Source organism: Malus sylvestris, chromosome 4, assembly GCF_916048215.2.
Source record: "Malus sylvestris chromosome 4, drMalSylv7.2, whole genome shotgun sequence".
Taxonomy (NCBI): Eukaryota; Viridiplantae; Streptophyta; class Magnoliopsida; order Rosales; family Rosaceae; genus Malus; species Malus sylvestris.
Window position 1 is genome coordinate 5,281,185 of NC_062263.1, and position 24,274 is coordinate 5,305,458.

The 24,274-nt window shown below is 38.8% G+C and overlaps 1 protein-coding gene across 2 annotated transcripts; it reads right to left on the reverse strand.

Annotated features, from left to right (window-relative positions):
• Window positions 1-437: 437 nt before the first annotated feature.
• On the reverse strand, window positions 438-18,763 carry LOC126619164 (uncharacterized). Of its 2 annotated transcripts, XM_050287446.1 has the most exons (15): window positions 18,464-18,761; window positions 18,040-18,283; window positions 10,314-10,393; window positions 9,614-9,652; window positions 8,937-8,955; window positions 8,649-8,702; window positions 7,851-7,978; window positions 7,692-7,760; window positions 6,521-6,606; window positions 5,857-5,966; window positions 5,072-5,122; window positions 4,570-4,628; window positions 2,681-2,725; window positions 1,390-1,464; window positions 438-860 (listed from the first exon to the last, which is right to left on the reverse strand). In XM_050287446.1, the coding sequence occupies exons 1-15, from the start codon at window positions 18,623-18,625 to the stop codon at window positions 729-731; spliced, it is 1,353 nt and encodes a 450-aa protein (XP_050143403.1). In that variant the 5' UTR covers window positions 18,626-18,761; the 3' UTR covers window positions 438-728. The 2 variants fall into 2 exon arrangements, with proteins under 2 accessions (XP_050143403.1, XP_050143404.1); XM_050287447.1 differs by lacking the exon at window positions 8,649-8,702 and having other exon boundaries at window positions 18,464-18,763.
• Between the last annotated feature and the right edge of the window lie 5,511 nt (window positions 18,764-24,274).

Genomic DNA, 24,274 nt, shown 5'->3' on the forward strand with positions numbered 1-24,274 from the left:
AAATTAAAAGAAAAAATAGAGGGTTTTTCCTCCAAGATGTAGAGTTTGTATGAATCAAAGTGTGGGGTTCGTAGACAAACTCCTCCCTTCTTTTGTTTTGAACAAAGTTTTGGTTCATCATTCTATAATTCTTGAACAAAATGCGAATGATTTCGTTTTTAAATACACACAATTTAGCTTCCACTCCTTTAGTTAATTTTAACGCATGAATTATTAAAAAATAAAATTCTAAATTTTGCAAGTTTCCTTCACAACAAGTATGATCGTCCAATTAGCAAGATAATAATATAACTACAATACTGTTGACCTATTTTCGGATAGAAGTCGTACATTTATAGAAACACACACAAAGAAGAAAAGACCACTTGGAGGAAGTGCCACCACATCAAGTTTTCATTCAAATAAAGTCTGTTTTGGTGCATTAGAAGACAAGAGGGTAACTTGGAAGCTGCCTGGGTATACTTATAAATTGTGAGATCTTTAAACAAAATGGTGGGAGGGTTCCAAATCAAATAGAGGCAACTAAGAACTATATGCACACGTAACGTTCGGGAAGAAAAAAAAAATTTAATTGCTCAGAAAAATGATGGCCATTGTTTGAATCCTATATGCCCAAGAAGTTAGAGCCATACCAAGTTGATTTACATGTAGGTAAGCAAAATGATGCACCTTCTACTGCTTGTCTTTTGCAACAAGCATAGGTGCTTCCTACTCCGACCAAATGCAAACTACGTAACTTGATTTTGGTTTTCAAGTTTGTTCCATAAGTAAAATGCTCTCCTGATGATTGGATCAGCTGAAAATCCTTCCGCATATGCACTTATAGCAGTTAGGAGGCTCGTGAATTTCTCCCCATTGTCCTGTAACCATCCGAAATTTTGAATCAGCTCCTCAAATAGTCATTAACAACCACAGACACGAATTGTTTTCATCACATCAAAAGATTTCACACTTATGCTAAATGCATGCGCTCGAGCATGTTTAAATTAGTTAAGCAGGATATAGACAAAACTCAATCGCTTTGTACTTTTATAAACATCTTGAACACTGATAAGTTTGGGGTTTCTGGATTCATTTTCATTATTCAAACAACATCTATTCTAAGATAGCTTAAAATTTGAAGATATCAATGAATGTCACAAAGGGAAATATGTATTACAACGTAGTTAAGTGACCGAACTAAGTGACCTCTACATACGTTGCTTCTTCCTCCATGCGGATAATACAATATGCTAAATCAAAAGTTATGCGTGGTCTATTAATATAGTATCACAAATCAAACAAGTAGTTGTACTCAGATGACTTGCTTTATGGGATTGTATTAACTAAATACTCCAAAATTATAGTTTCGAAAAGAAGATAACTTCGTATAAGTCTAATTGCACAAACCTCAGGCTTGTGAAATGGCAGATCTTTTGTGGCAAAAGGTACCATGTACAGTGGAAGATCAGAGCGTAGTAGTGCCTGTCAATATACAAAGGAATTACATATCAAATGATTATACAGAGGAAGTACATGTCAAAACAATATTAACATCTGTTGCTAAAGAGTACTAGCTAATATGAATGAAAATGACAACCAGAAGATAATTGCTCTAGCCAGAAAAAATTCAAAATCTGCAAAAATAAAGGGTGCTGTTATTGGCACTCCAAAATAGTCAAACTGCGCTCCTTTAAAGAAACTTAGGAGAGAAATAACGCGAAAGAGTGCAGAATGACTTTTTGGGAATGCCAATAACAGCTCCCAAATAAATTATACAAAATCCTATATTAGTTAAATTCTAATTTAAAGATTTCAGTCTTACTTATTTTATACGTTTTTTTTTTCTACATGTAATAGTAATACATAACAGAGTAACAAGAAAGAGAAGTGTACTGAAGACCGACTTGAAGTTGGTTCAAGCACATATGCATAGGTTAAAATCTTTTCTTGGTTACAGCAAATGTCTGGACTTTGTTCAGATTGCTCGTCCTTCTATTAGTTTGGCTTTGATTGACTACTCAATTCAAGAAAAAGCTCAAATGCAAACTGATGAGGTAGCTTTTCTTTTCGTATAAGATGAAAATCATTGTAAGTGAATAAAGGGAAGATTTTTGTATTATGAGAAGACGTTTATATTATAAAAATATGCTAAACGGGCTGAAACTCTTGTCAAGGGTTCTTCACAAGCTTGTCAACAAGCTTTATCTTTTTGTTCAATAAACATGTTTGTATGGGTTTGACTTTGGTTCACTTATGGATTTAAGCTTCGGAAGGAAGATTCAGCTTGAATTGATTCTTCAACAAACAAATATTAACAGGCTTTTTCTCAAGCAAAACTTGAGCTGTCCAAGAGCAGAAAATTATAAGGGAACATCAGTCCTCCCCACAAAAATGTAGTACATTAACATGTAGTCTAAGTTGATCACTGACAGAAAATTACAAATTTACAATGCTTTCATCTTTTCTTCTGATTATCAGAATTTGAATTTTTTTTTTTTTAATTTGGTAAATGAGGACTAAGCCCAATTTTATCAGGAACAAGAATTTATTTTTAACACTAATAACTAATTATTAAGATAAATAAGTGTTTATCTTCTATGAAAAAACAAAACTGTTTTATAAAAATGGGTAAACTGGTCCCTTATGAAAATAGAAAAGGAAAGCTAGAAGAGAAACTGGATAAAGAAAATACGATTACCAAGTTCTTGCTCAAGAGAGCCTGGTCAGCATTTTCTATCAAGGTCTGCAGGGAGAAAACAGATGCAGCATTGTGAGTTAAACATGATAAGTTCTGAACAGTTATAAATTAGCTTACAGCCTGGTAATACTGACTTTCCAAGCCATTTAAAGGCATACACCTAGTCTAATAACCTCAGTAATCCAAGGAAACTTTTCTGAGCACATGGAGAACAAATTGAAGCATTACTCAGAGTTTAATAACATGTGGATTCAACTGCAGGAGGATCCATGCAAATCTCTCGTCCCTACCTGTGGGCCAATTTACGGTAAAAAACCAGCCGGGACAAGATCTGCTTCCTTATTATTGATCCAGACAAAATTCATCAAAACTTGAATGTGTGAGGGGCAATGGAATTCAGTGAGAATTAGTTTAGATTTGTGAACTGAATTCAATGAGCGTTATAGTGTATTTGTTCCCTTTTGAATTAAAATCCTTTTTGAACTCGAAAGTTGGTTCTATCTGGCATAAAGTGATTAGAAACAAGTATGGTCTCAGTGACAACGGCTGGGATTCCAAGATAGTGTGGTATGGATCAAGTAGAAGTCCTTGGAAGGATATTTCCCACGGTTATATTTATTTTCTGGAGTGTTGCCGTTTTGTTCTTGGTAAAGGAGATCGAATTAGATTTTGGGAAGACATTTGGCTGGGCAAAAGCTCTTTACAATTCTCATTTCCCAGGCAGTTCAACATTTCCATGTTTTATAACAAGAGTATTTCTAGTGTAGCGAGTTTTGCTGAACATTCTCTGAATTGGGACCTTGGCTTTTGAAGGAATCTGTGATGTGGAATTAGATGAGTTGTCATCTTTCTTGACAAGATTGGATCAGACTCGCATACACCCTTCAAGCGTTGATGCAAGAAATAGGATTCTCGATTCTTCAGGAAGCTTCTCTGTTAAATCTTATTGCAGTTTCCTACTCAAAAACGGTGCAGACAGAGGTTTTCAGGCTTATGGGGTTTGGAAATCTAAAGTTCCTACTAAAGTATAGGTTTTTACTTGGTTGGTGGCACCTGGAAAGTTAACATTTGTGACATGCTCCAAAAACGGAGAACTGATTCCTGCATTTTATGCAACAAAAGTTGAGTCTGCTGATCATTTGTTTCTTCACTGTCCGGTGGCTTTAAATCTATGGTTGAAGTTGTTTAGGGAGTTTGGTATCAGTTGGGTTTTACCCAGGGAATGTTATTCTTTTATGGTAGAGAAACATAAATTACTAGGAAAGGGGAAGAAAGCCAAGGTCTTATGGGGTTATGTAGTTTCAGCTATCTTTTGGGTCATTTGGATGGAAAGAAACATGCTCATTTTTAGGACTGTGAAGTCAGTGGGAGGGAGGATCTTTGGGATAAAGTTCGGTTATGGTCATCTCTGTGGGCATCAGCTACTACACAATTTTGAGATTTTTGTTTTTCAGAACTTTGCATAATTGAAATGCTGCTATTAGTTAGTTTTGTGATGCTTTCCAAGTTTCTAAGTGTCAGGGTGAGGTTGCTATTTATCCTGTTTTGTTTGTGCTTTTGCGGATTTCTTGTCCGCTCTTGTATTTTTAATGTTTCTTAAAAAAAACAATGCAATCTCATTCCCAATTATTTGTAGTCAGGTCATGCTGATCCATGCTTCACCCATAGTGATCAAAACCCCACTAGAAGATCTCAAACTGTGATTAACGGTCCAGACAGGTTGAATCAATCAGAAATAATCTGGGTACCTAGTTCACCCCAGCTTATCTCCATAAAACCATACTAGCTTTTTATTCTTTTGATAGAAGGTTGATAGACGAATGAAAATTTATTTTAAAAGCACTTGATTGTTTATGAGATTGTTAATTAATCATTAACAATTGCATTACCCTTCTTATTCGTTCCTCTTCAACTTGATCAACACACTGCAATAAATTTTCCAATGTGCCTGTCCACAGAAGTGAGATTATTTATTACTACCAAGCAATACAGTCCCTGTATCCAGTAACTCATTAGAAAAATTATCAAGCATATATACGGACATGTAATAACAGGTGACTAGAAAAAATTATGTAATACAAAGGCGCAAACAAATTCGGTATTTAAAAAGCCATCTGTATTGAAATTTCAACTTACTGACTGTACTAACAGAACAGGTTTGAAAGTCTAAGCTTTCTTGGCAATCATATAGAGCTTAAACATCGTAAAAATTTAGCATTACTTCAGTTGGAAAGAAGGGCTACACATTATTGGTGCATTTATTATTTGTATTCTAGGTAGATGCAGATCAGCACTGCATTAAGCAGTTGGGCATTCAGGAAAGGCTATTACTGCTAGAACCATGCAAGTTCAATTCCAAAAGAAAGTAAGAAGATGACATGTTTTACGCACCAAATTTAGTGATGAGTTGCACAGCATGAACATTTCCAATTCCATGGACTCCTGCAATTATAACAACCACGTTCAAAGCATAAATTCCATTGATCATTTTTCTCTAGGAAAATACAAAAAATTAAAAAAAAAATATTTTTTGAAATTTCCAATATCCTTTTCCAAAATTAGAGATTCTTATAAGCAATTGTTATTCATTAAAACTCCATTTTCTCCCCCGTTGCTGAACTAAAGGACAAGGATCCACTAACCACTCATTCCATGCCCAAGTGAAAGTAGATTTCTGTCTTAAAGTCATCAGTCATCAGTATGATGCCAAGAGAACTTGTGAAGATATCTACGATTTTTCTTCATTCAAATCAACTCAATTACAACATTTTAAATAAACGCTCTCTTGCATTTCATTTTTAAAATATAAGGAATGCAGGATTGACACTTTTCCCAGGATGGACATTGTTCTCGTATAAAAGTTTTGTCCTGAGGCTGATGAATGGCATCTCAAGCTACAGAAAAAGAAAAAAAAAATATCACTGAATTTCATCTCATCACTAGAAATACTCTTGTTATGCCATTCATCAAATATCATGCTATAACTAAATGTTTTCTGTAGCTTGAGATGCCATTCATGTTGACGAAATGGTATTCATAAAATAAAGCATCGAATATCATGCTATAACTAAATGCTAATAACTGGACGATTATCCTGTAAAAAGTAAAAAAAAACAGAAATAATCACTTTCCTCCCTTCTCATTTGAATTTTCACAAAAAGCAAAACGAAAGTAACCTGGAATATTATCAGATTTGTCACCGACAAGCGAGATCACATCAACAAACTGAGAAGGTTGAAGGCTTCCATATTTTTCAGTAAAATCCTCCATTCCAAATGAAATCATACTGAGAAATCAGTAAACATACATCAGAGCTCAACTCTACTAATCCAAATAATAATAAATAGAAAGATACATGACTACAAAGTTTGGGCCTTTAAATAACTTAAATCCTTTGCAAAACTGTCAAAAGAGAAAGAAAAAAAAATGGTACACATCACCATTTTCTTAACAAATTATCAAGAAATTGTGCTATTTTAATTAATTTAATGTACAAGAAAATAATACTGATGAATTCTGCCACAGTATGAGAACTTTATGTATCCTAAACCGATCAGACCACTTTTTCTTCGTTTTTTGTTTTTATTTTGAGCACAAAAATTTCTTTCATTTTTATATGTTTTCTGAAGAAACTTAAGAATTTTGAGACAGTCAATTGCCACTTAATGATATCTAGAATTAAAAAAGCAAGGAATAAACTGAGCGGCAGAGGTATTATATGCTAAACAATATTACATGAATATACGAAGTTAAATAAAAGCAAACATGCACAGATTTTAAGATTCTTATACATATTAGAACACACAGTACTAAGTAAAGGTATTCAATAAGGTTACTTACTCAAAGCCACGTGGAGCAATTCGTAGAAGGCGCAATGAAGGAGATAGAATCTGAAAAAAGTCTTTGTCTGGGGAGACAACCCGTACCTGTCAAAATTCAGGTCAATAAGAAAATGACCGAGCAAAAGAACTCATACGATTCTTTTCGAATTTCATACAACTATCACACTATGTTATCTGTATTAGAAAGCACATCTCCTCATAAGTGCCTTTGCTAGAAGTGCAAGTATTAGAAATACATTGAACTTTTTATTAAAATCCAAGTGATTCCTAGAAAAAAACTTGGGAGTGCTTGCTGAAGGAGCACATGTCGGGTGCTGCTTTTCCAGAAAGTGCTTCTATGAATCCAAAATACTTATAAGTTTTTCTACTAAATACAGTCAAAGCTTCTGGTTTATATGGGAAGTGCTTCTAAATGACTGAAAGTGCTTTTAGAGAAAATATTTTTGGGTTCAAAAGCACTTGAAGTGCTCTCTGCAAGAAGCACAAGTTAGGTGCTTCTTGCAGGAAGCACTTCAAGTGATTTTCCAGGATTAACTTGAATTTTTAGTACCAAGGATTGGTTTAAAAACATTTTCTCTAACTTCCCAAATGAGCCCAAAATGTCAGACTGCTAAACCATAAACAGTTTTGAGACAACGACTACAGAAAACTTGTTATTCACCCACTTCTAGATTACTAGCACAAACTATGAAACTGTTAAATCACAAACAGTTTTGAGACAATGACTACAGCCAAACTTTTTACCAACCCGCTTCTAAACATTTGAACCCTTTTTGGGTTGTGACTAATGAAACAAGAATTCAGATTTGTTCTTAGTGTGTAACAAAAACAGAGAGAACACAAGATTCATTAGTCACAACCAAGCACAACCCTGGTTACAGAGATCACACAAAAAAGGTAGGAAACAATATATTATTTTCTTTCTAATTACAATTAATCTCCAACACTCTGGAGCTGAGCATAGATTGAAGTCCCACTTGACAATCAAAGTGACCTATTTTCATATGGATAGAAATGAAATTTTGTTTGTACCAAAAAAAGAAACGAAATTTTGTTTAATCATTCTTTAGCTACAACCAAAAATATAATCATACTGGGATAACGTTAAGTATATTTAAAAAATAAATAAAGACATAGTTTTCTTTCATAAAATAACTTCAGAGTGTTACCTTGTACCCACTATCAACACTTCTAACAGCCAACGTTCCAATCACATCATCAGCTTCCACACCAGGCACCTGCCTTTGAGTAGACTCACGATCAATCACGATTCACAAGATACCTATGGGGTCAACTGGTCATATAAAGCTGTGATATATAGCTATTACCTCAATCACCTTAATGGACATAGCCTTGATGGATGCTTTCAAGTATTGGAGTCCCTGAACAATGGTATCAGGTGTAGGGGGGCGATTGCTCTTGTATGCGGGGTACAGAGTGTGACGAAAATTCAGGCCTTCAAATAAAATAAAGATAATATTATGACACAACATAATCTCTTATTGTTTTAAAACAGAAGCTAACAAATATTAAGACAGAAAAATAATGGCGGGGCATCCAAGCTAAAAAAAAGGAGAACAAAGATATCAGTACATGCTAAGGTCAGAACTTACTTCACATGGTAAGCTTTAAATTACTTCAAGGTAAAGGTGTAAAAATGAAAAGATGAAATACATGATATAAAGCAAAATGTGACTCTAACTAATGATGAACGATGGATAAACATTTCCCAATTTACCTCCCATGTGGGTCTAAGTCAATACGTGGAAGGGAAACAGGTCCTGGGTTTACTAGGTTCTATGGTAGGTACTATGTTCTATGGTACAGGGTAGGTTCTTGTGCAGATACTACACACATCATTAGGGTTACATAATTGGGTGATAGTTTGGGCCATAGTTCATTTAAACTATAATCCAGAAAGGTTCAATTACTGTATAGCGTTACATATAGAAATTAACTTATGTTTATATATTATATTTGTTAATAGATTAACAAACGGAGATTAATAGGAAAATAAATGATGCAGGCAAACCGACAAACAACCGTGACTTGCTTTCTCAGAACAGCCTACAATCTCAACTCCAACATGCAAACCAAGGGCAAAAAATAAAACAAAAGAAGCATACCTTTTCCTTTAAAACTTTCTTTGGATGAATTACAAGTTTGACCAAATGAAACTCCTGAAAAGAGAATGTCCGTCTTATCAAAATTGGGCTTGGAAAAACATGCTCCCCAACTTACACATTGAGTACACTATGTATGACTTCACTAGCTAAACCCAAGACTTTAGATGTATATAGCATTTAAAGAGCTAGATGGTGATTTAGAGTAGAGAATTTGGTACAGTAGAAGTAAATACAAAATATAAGAATATCAATAACAAAATGAAGAGGCCAGCAAAGTTCGTATCGCACCATCATGGTCAAACACCACCTACATGAACAGATGAAGAAAAAAAAGAAGAAAAAACAAGTAATTAGTTGTGTTACAAGACAAAAGTGGGCGAATATGATATTCAGAAATTGAATAATACTCAAGGAGAACAAAACCAAACAAGGTTTAATGGCTCCATGTCCTACTTATAAATAAAACTATTTCTTAGAACCAATATCCGCATTCTATATGCATTCAAAAACATTTGACAGTTGAAACCACAAAAACTGAACAGCAATAACCAGTTGATGGACAATGAGGTAAAGAAATAATTTGGGAGGGATACGATTCAATTAAGGAATTCAGTTAACTATGGCTTTCCGATTGGATTATAGAGCTACTTAATTTGATGTAGTTGATCATCTAGCTCTTCAAGACATGTTTGCGTTATGAAATATTGAAGCCTCCCCAATGTTCTCTTTCTAGTCTTCCCCTCTCTTTCTCATCCTCATTCATTTCTCTCTTCTGTTTTCCCTACCAGTTCTGCAGTACTAATGCTTTTAAGTTTGTTAACCAAAGTAGAATGAGCCAATCAATAAAAAACACATGGTCAGCCAACACCGTAAAAATCGAGAGAGAACATGCATGCTAGAAGTCTAGAACCTACAAGTGAAATACAATGAAAATACACAAAATACGTAATGGAATAAAATCATACCGCTACATGGGAAGGGATAAACATCAGGACATCAATTATCTGCAAGAAAATCAAATAACAGAAAAGGTCTTAGACCAGAAAAATTCCAAATGATAAAAGACAATGTCTACTTTTGGTTTGGGTTCAACACATCCATAAAGACTTGTTAGATAAAATTTATATACCCAGTTATAGCCCTTTAGAAAGGTCCACATAGACATTAATATGCTATATTTATCAGTATTTAGAGCAGGAATCAGATATCAGTGAAAAAGAAATTGTAACAGGAAAATTATCCTAATAGGAAGTTAGGAACCTGATACCCCATGGTTGTGCATATGGTCTAACTTAATCAAAAGATGCACAACCAAAACACTTCCAACTCAAACAAGTTACATCCTCAAAAAGCCCTGGAATGACATTATTTCAAAAATTATAAAATATATATCTTTTTAATTATTATTGGGATCAGGATGCCTCAATTGAATAGAAAAGAACAATAAAGTTTAATTTTTATTACACAATAATATATTTACACAACAATAAATGTATCTTTGCTGTTAACTCAACAATCAATGAGACATCACAACTTCTTGAGCATAAAACTTTGCAACTGAAGAGGAGAATAGCATACGTTTTGGTTTTGTTCTTATTACAAGTACATGAAAAGAAAAAACAGCAAAAAATGCTCAACTCAACCATTTATATAAACATCACTTACAAGAGAAAGTGCTGAGAAGATGGTCAACACCCAATCTCCATTTCCATCGGCTTGTGACAAATGGCCATGATGCAGCTTTGCTACTCTCATCAACGGAAACAAAGATTAGTGGATACCAACAACAACAACAACAACAACAAAGCCTTTTCCCACTAAGTGGGGTCGGCTATATGAATCCTAGAACGCCATTGCGCTCGGTTTTGTGTCATGTCCTCCGTTAGAACCAAGTACTCTAAGTCTTTTCTTAGAGTCTCTTCCAAAGTTTTCCTAGGTCTTCCTCTACCCCTTTGGCCCTGAACCTCTGTCCCGTAGTCACATCTTCGAACCGGAGCGTCAGTAGGCCTTCTTTGCACATGTCCAAATCACCGGAACCGATTTTCTCTCATCTTTCCTTCAATTTCGGCCACTCCTACTTTACCTCGAATATCCTCATTTCCAATCTTATCATTTCTTGTGTGCCCACACATCCCACGAAGCATCCTCGTCTCCGCCACACCCATTTTGTGTACGTGTTGATGCTTCACCGCCCAACATTCTGTGCCATACAACATCGCTGGCCTTATTGCCGTCCTATAAAATTTTCCCTTGAGCTTCAGTGGCCTACGACGGTTACACAACCCGCCGGATGCACTCTTACACTTCATCTATCCAACTTCTATTCTATGGTTGAGATCTCTCTAATTCTCCGTTCTCTTGCACGATATATCCTAGGTAGCGAAAACGGTCGCTTTTTGTGATCTTCGCTAGATTGCTCCGATCATTAGTGTGGATAAGTATATAAATGGATATAGATAGGAAAGCAAACACAAGATGTACGTGGTTCACCCAGATTGGCTACGTCCACGGAATAGAGGAGTTCTCATTAATTGTGAAGGGTTTACACAAGTACATAGGTTCAAGCTTTCCTTTAGTGAGTACAGGTGAATGATTTAGTACAAATGACATTAGGAAATATTGTGGGAGAATGATCTCGTAATCACGAAACTTCTAAGTATCGGAATGTGGTATCGTCTTGACTTGCCTTATCTGTCTCACAGGTAGATGTGGCATCTTCTCTGGAAGTACTCTTCCTCCATCCAGGGGTGGTATCTTTAACTGGTGGAGATGCACAAGGTAATGTATCAATTTCACTTGAAGCTTACTTGTAGTTTCAGGCTTGGTCAAGCGCGATACAAACCATGTAGTAGGAGTCCCTCAAGTTGCCGAGCTAGGGGATTTGCTGAAAGAGGTGACAGACAAGGTAAGCAATCAGAGCTCCGGCTGATTGTTCACATTCTCCCTATCTTGCAGGCAGCATGAAGGATAAAGAGAAGAAAAATGAGAAGAGATGATATGGGATACTTTTGCTTTTGAAGAAGTAACTTTCCACAGGCTTATTCTTGAACTGAGCTGGAGGGTTTTCTGGTTTCCTCCAGAGTATAAGGCCGACTGAAGAATTTGAGGGTCAAAACAAGTCCATCAAATCTAGAGTACGTTCGACCCTACTGATATGGGATACTTTTGCTTTGACAGAGTAATGGATGTATCGGCACGTGTGCTGTTACGCTTGTCTCCACATGCTTCCTTGTATCCTTCTCACTTGCCCTATCTGTTCCTCAGGCAGATGCGGTATCTTCCCTGGAAGCATAAGATGTTGAAGATGAGTACTCGAGAGCAATGCCAGGTAAGTAAGTTCCAGGCAGTCAGTTCCTGGCTGGAAGCTTGATTCCAAGTGCTGACTGATTGCTCTCTTTCTCCTTGTCTTGCAGGTAAGAACAAGTCCAAAGGAAAAGACAGGGAAAAAGCATGATATGGGATACTCTTGCTTTTAACCCTGATGATATGAGATATTCTTGCTCTAGTATAACTTGTTTGCAGAGGTATTATCGGGGGGAAAGAAAGCTGAATATTTCGAAAGGCTTCGTTGAGAGTGCCCTCTCATATATGAGGAAGGGTTGAGCATTTTTGCAGGTCTGTCTGTCCGTTGGGGATGGAGGTTGACATATATAGGAGTCTCCTTAACAACAAGTAGTAATGCTATTCCTTTACCCTGTCAGAGCACTTTGAAAAAGTGGTCTGTGGTATGTGGAAAGCTGATGTTGCGTGTGAAGATTACAGACAGCTTTATCCAAGGAGATCCGGCTCTTGTAGTTGGGAAAGTGTTGCCTCTTCGGTTTTCGAACAAGCAATCCTATCAGGGATCTGGCTCTCGAGATTCGGAGAACGATGTCTCTTCGATTTTTGAGAAAGCAATCCTGCTGGGGGTCTGGCTCTCGAGATTCGGAGAGCGGTGTCTCTTCGATTTTTGAGAAGGTAATCATGTTGGGAGTCTGGCTCTCGAGATTCGGAGGGCGGTGCCTCTTCGATTTTGGAGCAAGCAATCTTGTTGGGAGTGTTTTCTCGAATGTGAGTAAAGGTTGGGCATGTTTGCTAGTCTACCTTGCCACGAAGCACAGAGGTTGACACACAGGGACTTTCCAATTATCCAGCAATGGTACTGTTCCTTTACCCTCTCTTCGATTTTTGAGAAAGTAGTCATGTTGGGAGTCTGGCTCTCGAGATTCGGAGGACGGTGCCTCTTCGATTTTGGAGCAAGCAATCTTGTTGGGAGTGTTTTCTCGAATGTGAGTAAAGGTTGGGCATGTTTGCTAGTCTACCTTGCCACGAAGCACAGAGGTTGACACACAGGGACTTTCCAATTATCCAGCAGTGATACTGTTCCTTTACCCTTGTGGGTAATAATATGGGGTAGCTAGACCTTCAAAATTTATGTGTCTAAACTTTGTTAGTGCTGTTTCTTTGCTATTCTTTTACCCGTCTTGGTCAGAGCGATGTAGTGGAAGCTGCAAGCTTCACGTGCTCAACTTTGGCAGAGAACTTTGGCAAAGTTATCTGTGATACACATGAGCTACTATTGCGTGTGGGAAGTGGGTGATTGAACAGTAAGACTCATGTGCTTTCTACTTCACCAGAAGTCTTCGACAGAATGCCCATAATTTCCGCAAAGCTGAGTGTGCGTGTGACAGGTGCTGCCAAGGCTGGAAAAGTAGGTGCCTCTTCGATTTCTGAGATCGGCCCTCGTTGTCTCTGAGCAGCCCAACTTTTGAGAAAGCAAGCGCCTCTTCGATTTCTGAGATCGGCCTTCGTGGTCTTTGAGCAGCCCAACTTTTGAGAAAGCAGACGCCTCTTCGATTTCTGAGATCGACCCTCGTGGTCTCTGAGCAACCCAGCTTTTGAGAAAGCAAACGTCTCTTCGATTTCTGAGCAGGCGCCTCTTCGATTTCTGAAGCTCCGTCGAGTGCAGATTTTTATAGGGGCTGGCATTAAGTTCCAAAGCACACTTGAATCTCCACCAGTAGAAGCTCCATTCTTACACTTCTAAGATCTTGATTTGTTCGACCTCTTCTCTCTTCAACACCTTTGAAAATGTCTGGCCCCTCCGACCGTCGTTTTGACTTGAACCTTGTTGAAGAGGCAGCCCCGCCTTCTCCAGACAACATATGGCGCCCATCCTTCGTCTCCCCTACTGGTCCTCTTACCGTTGGGGATTCCGTTATGAAGAATGATATGACCGCTGCGGTGGTGGCCAGGAACCTTCTCACTCCCAAAGATAACAGACTACTTTCCAAACGATCTGATGAGTTAGCTGTTAAGGATTCTCTGGCTCTCAGTGTTCAGTGTGCAGGTTCTGTGTCTAATATGGCCCAACGCCTATTTGCTCGAACCCGCCAAGTTGAATCATTGGCGGCTGAAGTGATGAGTCTCAAACAGGAGATTAGAGGGCTCAAGCATGAGAATAAACAGTTGCACCGTCTCGCACATGACTATGCTACAAACATGAAGAGGAAGCTGGACCAGATGAAGGAATCTGATGGTCAGGTTTTACTTGATCATCAGAGATTTGTGGGTTTGTTCCAAAGGCATTTATTGCCTTCGTCTTCTGGGGCTGTACCGCGTAATGAAGCTCCAAATGATCAACCTCTGATGCCTCCTACTTCTAGGGTTCTGTCCAGTACTGAGGCTCCGAATGATCCCCCTCCGGTGCCTTCTCTTTCTGGGGCTCTACCGACTGCTGCGACTTCTCCTAAGCAACCTTTGTGAAGGCTCTCTCTTGTTTGTTTATTTTGACTCATGTATATGTACATATTTGTAGCTTATCGGGGATATCAATAAATAAGTTTTCCTTCATTTCAACGTATTGTGTTAAATACACCAAAGCCTTCTTCTCTAAGTTCTTTGAATTTTCTTTTGTTGGAGCTTTGTGAGTGGAGCATGTAGGTTGAGGTAGTGTTCCCTTAATTTCCTGAGTGAGGAAAACTTCTCGGTTGGAGACTTGGAAAATCCAAGTCACTGAGTGGGATCGGCTACATGAATCTTAGAACGCCATTGTGCTCGGTCCTGTGTCATGTCCTTCGTTAGATCCAAGTACTCTAAGTCTTTTCTTAGAGTCTCTTCCAAAGTTTTCTTAGGTCTTCCTCTACCCCTTCGGCCCTGAACCTCTGTCCCATAGTCGCATCTTCTAATCGGAGCGTCAGTAGGCCTTCTTTGCACATGTCCAAACCACCGTAACCGATTTTCTCTCATCTTTCCTTCAATTTCGGCTACTCCTACTTTACCCCGGATATCCTCATTCCTAATCTTATCCTTTCTCGTGTGCCCACACATCCAACGAAGCATTCTCATCTCCGCTACACCCATTTTGTGTACGTGTTGATGCTTCACCGCCCAACATTCTGTGCCATACAGCATCGCCGGCCTTATTGCCGTCCTATAAAATTTTCCCTTGAGCTTCAGTGGCATACGGCGGTCACACAACACGCCGGATGCACTCTTCCACTTCATCCATCCAGCTTGTATTCTATGGTTGAGATCTCCATCTAATTCTCCGTTCTTTTGCAAGATAGATCCTAGGTAACGAAAACGATCGCTCTTTGGTATTTCTTGATCACCGATCCTCACCCCTAACTCGTTTTGGCCTCCATTTGCACTGAACTTGCACTCCATATATTCTGTCTTTGATCGGCTTAGGCGAAGACCTTTAGATTCCAACACTTCTTTCCAAAGGTTAAGCTTTGCATTTACCCCTTCCTGAGTTTCATCTATCAACACTATATCGTCTGCGAAAAGCATACACCAAGGAATATCATCTTGAATATGTCCTGTTAACTCATCCATTACCAACGCAAAAAGGTAAGGACTTAAGGATGAGCCTTGATGTAATCCTACAGTTATGGGAAAGCTTTCAGTTTGTCCTTCATGAGTTCTTACGGCAGTCTTTGCTCCTTCATACATATCCTTTATAGCTTGGATATATGCTACTCGTACTCCTTTCTTCTCTAAAATCCTCCAAAGAATGTCTCTTGGGACCCTATCGTACGCTTTCTCCAAATCTATAAAGACCATGTGTAAATCCTTTTTCCCATCTCTATATCTTTCCATCAATCTTCGTAAGAGATAGATTGCCTCCATGGTTGAGCGCCCTGGCATGAACCCGAATTGGTTGTCCGAAACCCGTGTCTCTTGCCTCAATCTATGCTCAATGACTCTCTCCCAAAGCTTCATTGTATGACTCATTAGCTTAATACCCCTATAGTTCATGCAATTTTGTACGTCGCCCTTATTCTTGTAGATAGGCACTAAAGTGCTTGTTCGCCACTCATTTGGCATCTTCTTCGTTTTCAAAATCCTATTGAAAAGGTCAGTGAGCCATGTTATACCTGTCTCTCCCAAAACTTTCCACACTTCGATTGGTATCTCGTCTGGGCCTATTGCTTTTCTTTGCTTCATCTTCTTCAAAGCTACAACCACTTCTTCCTTCCGGATTCGACGATAAAAAGAGTAGTTTCTACACTCTTCTGAGTTACTCAACTCCCCTAAAGAAGCACTCCTTTCATGTCCTTCATTGAAAAGATTATGAAAATAACCTCTCCATCTGTCTTTAACCGCATTCTCTGTAGCAAGAACTTTTCCATCCTCATCCTTGATGCACCTCACTTGGTTTAGGTCCCTTGTCTTCTTTTCCCTTGCTCTAGCTAGTTTATAGATATCCAACTCTCCTTCTTTGGTATCTAGTCGTTTATACATATCGTCGTAAGCCGCTAACTTAGCTTCTCTCACAGCTTTCTTCGCCTCTTGCTTCGCTTTTCTATACCTTTCACCATTTTCATCAGTCCTATCCTTGTATAAGGCTTTACAACATTCCTTCTTAGCCTTCACCTTTGTTTGTACCTCCTCATTCCACCACCAAGATTCCTTTTGGTGTGGGGCAAAGCCCTTGGACTCTCCTAATACCTCTTTTGCTACTTTTCGGATACAACTAGCCATGGAATCCCACATTTGGCTAGCTTCCTCCTCTCTATCCCACACACACTGGGTGATTACTTTCTCTTTGAAAATGGCTTGTTTTTCTTCTTTTAGATTCCACCATCTAGTCCTTGGGCACTTCCAAGTCTTGTTCTTTTGTCTCACTCTTTTGATATGTACATCCATCACCAACAAGCGATGTTGATTAGCCACGCTCTCTCCTGGTATAACTTTGCAATCCTTACAAGTTATACGATCCCCTTTCCTCATTAGAAGAAAATCTATTTGTGTTTTTGACGACCCACTCTTGTAGGTGATCACATGTTCTTCTCTCTTCTTAAAGAAGGTGTTGGCTAAGAAGAGATCAAATGCCATTGCAAAATCCAAGATAGCTTCCCCATCCTCGTTTCTCTCCCCAAAACCATGGCCACCATGAAAACCTCCATAGTTGCCTGTCTCCCTGCCCACGTGTCCATTTAAATCTCCTCCTATAAATAACTTCTCCGTCTGAGCAATTCCTTGCACCAAGTCTCCAAGATCTTCCCAAAATTTCTCCTTCGACCTCGTATCCAACCCTACTTGAGGTGCGTACGCACTAATCACATTGATAAGTTCTTGTCCTATTACAATCTTGATTGCCATGATTCTATCTCCTACCCTCTTGACATCTACAACATCTTGTACCAAGGTTTTGTCCACGATGATGCCAACACCGTTTCTCGTTCTATGTGTGCCCGAATACCAAAGTTTAAACCCTGAGTTTTCTAGATCCTTTGCCTTACTACCAACCCACTTAGTTTCTTGTAGGCACATAATATTTATCCTTCTCCTCACCATAACTTCCACTACTTCCATAGATTTTCCCGTTAAGGTTCCTATATTCCACGTTCCTAAACGCATTTTGCTCTCTTGAACTCTACCCTTCTGTCCTAGCTTCTTCACCCTCCCCCGTCTAATAGGATCAAAGTACTTCTTTTGTGTGTCCCGGGTAAAGTTGATAGGAGCATATGCTCCCAAACAACTTTGAGTGGAGTCGTTCGAAAAGAAGTTTCTATGGCCCCCTTGCTCATTTAACACTGCATCCGGGTGCCGATGGAGATACAGCGACCCTTACAACGGAAAATCTTAAGAATGTTCAAAAAAATTTCTTGTGCAAGGTTCAAAATATGCAGAATCCGCCCGAATATAGAACTAACATATTGCACCAGCATTGCACAAGTAAAAATGTTGTATATCGAAAGTGATGAGAAAACCGCTAGTGTTACACACACACACACACACATATTGCACCAGCATTGCACAAGTAAAAATGTTGTATATCGAAAGTGATGAGAAAACCGCTAGTGTTACACACACACACACACACACACACACACACACACACATATATATATATATATATATATATATTATACCAAGCAAAGGAAGGAATTGTAGAGCATACCTAAAAGCTTATAGTATGCTCTATAAATGATGGATGTGCCGTCGATGAGCATTACTCTACCATCTGAAGGGTTACTGTTCACTGTTTTCTCTTCACGCTTGAACAAAGTCGAAGCCAGCAGCATGTCCCGGCTTACTACTCCCTCACTTTTAGAGTAAAAGGCCGCCGCGGCGGCATCACCACTCTCACTAACAACTCCCGTTGAAGCCGAATTAAAACTACGATTGAATGTATTGCAGTAGCCCTAAAATTTATGAAAATAAATTCCGGTTAAAAAATACGAGAAATTGGAAATTCAGAAGCTTGCCCAAGAACAAATTAGCTAGCATATAATATGCATATATATATATATATATATATGCATATGTATGTGTATATCAAACAGCAGCAATTGCAAGAGTGACTTGTTAAAGGTAATTTATACCTTATGGGAAATTAGGGGAGAAAATCGGAGTGAATTTGGAGATTGAATGCTGCTTCTTCTTCTTGTTGTTCCTACGAATCTGAGAGTGAGGCTTCTCCATTTCCAGAGGGAAAGGGATTGAGTATTGTGAAGCAGCCAAGAGTGCGAGTGACACCAGGCCATCGCCTGCGCTCTGCCGCTCTGACGCTCTGCCAGTCGGTCACGACTCGCTCCAAATCACAAAGGCCGCAAGCTTTGGCTCCGCACAGAAAACAGCATCACATCCTCCCGCCTGTCTCACTAAACATCGTCTTCTCAGAGGGACTTCCAGTTATACCCTCGGTGAAATAGGGCAGTTTTGCCACCGTCTTGCCTTAAAATCACTGTTATGCCCACCCGCTAATTTATTTTCCCACCCATAAAAAAATTTAGAACAAAAAATTACCCTTAAAACAAAAAGAGCTGAAAATTTTTTATCAGTTAACTCATCAAAACGTGTAACTATAGTCTTATTCATCAATTCTGTTAAATTTTCAATCAAAATGATGTCACGCATGTGAGGTCAGAATCAAGGGGCAAATATCAGAAGCTAAATGAAAAAATTGTAGAAATTGTACCTAAACTTTAACCCAATTGGAGAAATGTTTCCTCAACTTTAATCCAATTGGACCAATGGAGCTTCAACTTTAACCCATTGTAGCAATGATTCTTTCAACATGACTCATTTCAACGGAAGTTCTGAAGAAACAGACCATAACTGCACATTTTGAGGAGTTAAGGGACCAGTGGTCATAGATTTTTAGTTAAGAAACCATTGTTCTTGTTTGGTTAAAATTGAAGGATCATTGCTACAATTTCCCGAAACAAAAAATTACGCATAAATCATTAGATTGTACACTTTTAATGATTAAAATGTATTAATAAATCCAATTAATTTCTTTTATTTATTCTATATCTATATCTATATACTAGCCTCTTGCCACACACATACGCGTGCGGCAATTGGCCTTTTTATATTTTTTTATTTAAATAATTAATTTACATATTTAAAAAAAAATTTAAGAAGGTTTTGTTTTTGTTTTTTTTTTTCTATAATTTTAAATATTAAATTCATTCAAAATAAAAATATGGTTAAATACTTTAGCTTCTTTTGGTTCAATTGTAATTTATGAAATTCTTAAAGGACAATTTATGGTATTTTAAATGTTTCACCATTTTAGGGTGCTCACTTTATATACTAGCCTCTTGCCACACACATACGCGTGTGGCAATTGGCCTTTTTATATTTTTTTATTTAAATAATTAATTTACATATTTAAAAAAAAATTAAGAAGGTTTTGTTTTTGTTTTTTTTTCTATAATTTTAAATATTAAATTCATTCAAAATAAAAATATGGTTAAATACTTTAGCTTATTTTGGTTCAATTGTAATTTATGAAATTCTTAAAGGACAATTTATGGTATTTTAAATGTTTCACCATTTTAGGGTGCTCACTTTATATATATATATATATAATGGAAAAAAACAAAAAAAAAAGTGAAGCTTTCATAATACTTAAATTATCCTTCTTTTATTAGAATTAAAAAAATATAAGTGGTTCATTATTTTTCAAAATATATTTTAATAAAAAACTAAATTAAGACAATAAAACAACTAATTGCCATAATACTAGCATTTGCATGCACACTTTGTGTGGATGAAGACTGTTGATGCACAAAACAGGAGGGGTCTTGGAACAACGTAAATATGACCGTGAATCTACAAGAAAGTAAATAACACAAGATATATCGTGGTTCACCCCAAGGTTTGGGCTACGTCCACACTGATATTGTATTTCTGAGATGATTGTGAGATGGAGAGCCTCTGTAATATGAGAATGAGGCTTTGAGATAATGAGGGGGTTTGCTCTGAATATGAGAGACCTGAGGATTGTGAGGGTGAGGAGACCCTTTTATATAATAAGGGCTCCTCCCTTTTTTACATATTTGCCAATTCCTTTATTACATAATTACATTTGAGTCCCTCGAGTATTTATACGAGATCTAAATACAGAGGCCCTAAGTATGGTACAAACAGTAGTCCCCCAAGTTTTCAGTCAAGAGAGTCTTTTGGCTAGAGACTTGAAATTCAGTCCATGTGTGGGCCAAAGTAACTAGATGTCGTCTAGAACTGATACTCGATATGAGGCGGTGCTCAATTTGAAATGATGTTCAACTAGAAGTAGCACATGTTGCGAGGCTGCTCTGCTTGTGGCTTATGTTGCCTTGGTTGGTTCGGCTTGTGGCGTTGAAGGTGAATGAGTCCCTTTTATAGAATAAAGGCTTGCTCCTCAATACATAAGTGATGGGTTAGGAGTGATGCTCTCGGCGAAGCGATTACTCAGCTGGCGGCGATGCTCTCTAATGATGGTGAGGGAGTCCCTTTTATAGAATAAGGGTTCGCTCTTCAATACATAATTGATGGGTGCTCTCTAATGAAAGTGAGGGAGTCCCTTTTATAGAATAAAGACTCGCTCTTCACTACATAAGTGATAGGTGCTCTCTAATGAAAGTGAGGGAGTCCCTTTTATAAAATAAGGGCTCGCTTCTCAATACATGAATAATGGGTTAAGTCTCCCGAGTATTTTTCATGAGGCTCAGTTGAGGCCCAATATATGGTACATAATGTAGTTCCCTAAGTTTTCGGTCAATAAAGTATGTTAGATGGAGACTTCAAATTGAATCCATGTATGGGCTAAAGTGGGGGTTGTTCGGAGGCGGTATTTGTATACCCTGCACTGAAGCTTTGTAGGTGAAGCTTTAAAGTTAGAACTCTGTAAATGAAGCTTTTGAAGTTAGAGCTCTGTAAATGAAGCTTTTGTAGCTAGAGCTCTGTAAATGAAGCTTTTGAAGCTGGAGCTTTTGTAAATGAAGCTTTTGAAGCTAGAGTTCTGTAAATGAAGCTTTTAAAGCTGATTGACATGAGTGATGCTCATGAATGTTTATGTTGATTGACATGAGTGATGCTCATGGATGTTGACATGAGTGATGCTCATGAATGTTGACATGAATGATGGTCATAAATGTTTATGTATGATTGACATGAGTGATGCTCATGAAATGTTTATGTATGATTGGCATGAGTGATGCTCATGTATAATTTTGGAGTATTGGACGTACTTTTGATCATCTGGTTGGTGGTAATAGCGACAGGCTACCGAATAATTTTGGAGTACTGGGTGTACTTTTGATCACCTGGTTGGTGGTAATAGCGGCAGACTGTCGAATAATTTTGGAGCCATAAGGTTTTGCTCTTTTGGGCATATGGGCATTCGCCATCCACATAACATTGCAACCCATTACTTTGGGCTTGCCGTTTTTTTTTAATTTTTAATTTTATTTTTTTATTACCCTCTGATGGGGTTATACATATGTCTCTGAAATATAAGAAAAGTAAATTACATCATTAAAAAATAAATCCGACTTTCTGCTCAATGGGTCATGCCCATAATTTCATCACCACTGCAATTATGTCTGTTTTTTTTATCTTCTTTTGCTTTTTGCTTTTGCTTTTGTTTTTCCACCACACTCTCTCTGTCTCTTCACCTGGCAAACAAAAGGAATCATAATAATAGGAAGATCTTTTGCTTTTCTTCTTTTCTCTTTTCCTTTTTATTTTCACTTTGTTCCCACTGCCTTTCTCTTTCGGCCTGGTTGTTACTGGGACCTTGTCCCCATCCCAATTCCAACCACAGCAGACCACTGGAATCTTAGACTGGATGAAGCAGAAGGCAGGGCCGCCGTTGCTTGGAGGCTTACCCATGACAGCTCTCTTTCTCTCTCAGGTCAAATGGAGGAATCATGTTGGCGATGTTTCAAACCACAAAGGCCTCCCCTGGTTGGAAATTGAGGATGTGCGATGGGTAACCATTTGGGAAGGGTTGCGGGATCGTCGACAGATGGAAGGGTTGCGGGATCGTCTCGTGTCACTAAGAGATTTGAATCAGAGTATGAGGCTTTATTAAATTACCTCTGCCTTCGATTGGATCCAAACAGTGATGAAAACCCATTGCATCCCAAACAAGATCAGCCCTTTGAGCTGTAGTACTCATCGCAGGGCTCGAAAGCTGAGCAGGTGCTTATAAGGCCCTGAATGCTGGATCCATTGAACGTAGAAATCAGGCCTTTCTGGAATTCGGCAATAAAGCTATTACATTTGGACGGCAGCCTCCTTCTTTCGGCGTATTTTGACCGCCTTCGGGAGGAGCTGAGCATAGATGGCCTGGCAGAGCAGTCTCTGTCGCACGTGACCGACATGCAAGCAGCCACCAGCCACGTGCAGAGCGGAGATGCAACAGAGGAGGCAGCCATGGGGGACGACGACGATGATAACCTAGATGCTCAAATCGGAAAATACAAAAACCCAATTGGGGTAAATCGATTTGGAGCAACCCCAGACATGAAAAGCTCGCAGGAATGGCAATCTGTGCCCGTATTGGGAAGAGAAAGAAAGGTGGAGAGAAAACCCCGAGAGAGTTAAAGGGTATATGAGGGAAATGGAAGAGAGAGAAATAGTGGTTTGGTGGAGGAGGTGGTGAAGAAGTCGAAGTGAATCGGTGGTGGTATCATTCGATATTGTATGTCGTTGTGCTTTAAAATTGTTCGAGACAAGACGGGACTTCTCCTGCAGCCTCGTGCAGCAGATCCTAGGTGGCGTTAAGCTTGAGCTCGGCCCGGCCAGCCACGTCACCAATCGTCATTCTCCCTCCACAAGCGTCCACAACTTTTAGGTTGGTGAGTAGGCTGCAGCGAGGACTGTGCGAGGTGGCGAGTGAGCCCGGCGAGGAAGTCCTCCTCATCACTGTTGCTGCTGCTTCCCTCGGTCTTGGTGGAGCTCACCACGGACTCAATAGCGGAGTTCTGCGCCAAGACAAGAGTATGACCACAACAGATGGTCTCGGCCAGTATGAGCCTTGCAAGCAAGAGCAGAGTTCCCCCTACTGGAACCAGGGTGGCAATTGCCAAAAAATTTGAAGTTGAGGAGCCATTTTGAGGACGGGAGCTTTTCCCGACTTCGAAGGGGTAGTGTTGTTGTTGGTCATACTGGTAATGAATTTGGTAACCTTGGTGTTGTGGGTTGTTGAACTGGATGTGACTTTGGTAACCCTGGTGCTGTGAGGACGGAAGCTTTTCCTGACTTCGAAGGGGTAGTGTTGTTGTTGGTTATACTGGTAGTGAGTTTGGTAACCTTGGTGTTGTGGGTTGTTGAACTAGATGTGACTTTGGTAACCTTGGTGCTGTGGTTGCTGCTGATTCGCGGTGGATATTGTGGTGAGGTCTCACGGTGGTGAGATGAAAAAATGAAAGAGAACCGACATAGCTTTTTGTGTCGATTCTCACATATGACGCCAAATGTTGATGCACAAAACCGGAGAGGTCTTGGAACAACGTAAATCCGACCGTGAATCTGCAAGAAAGTAAATAACACAAGATGTATCGTGGTTCACCCCAAGGTTTGGGCTACGTCCACACTGATATTGTATTTCTGAGAGGATTGTGAGGGGGAGAGCATCGGTAATATGAGAATGAGGCTTTGAGAGGGTGAGGGGGTTTGCTTTGAATATGAGAGACCTGGGGATTGTGAGGGTGAGGAGACCCTTTTATAGAATAAGGGCTCCTCCTATTTTTACATATTTACCCCTTTCTTTATTACATAATTACATTTTAGTCATCCAAGTATTTATACGAGATCTAAATACAGAGGTCCTAAGTATGGTACAAGCAAAGACTTTTATTTTTGTTTTTATAATGGGAAGAAGAGAGGGATAAAAGTGGGAGTGGAAGGGACGTTTT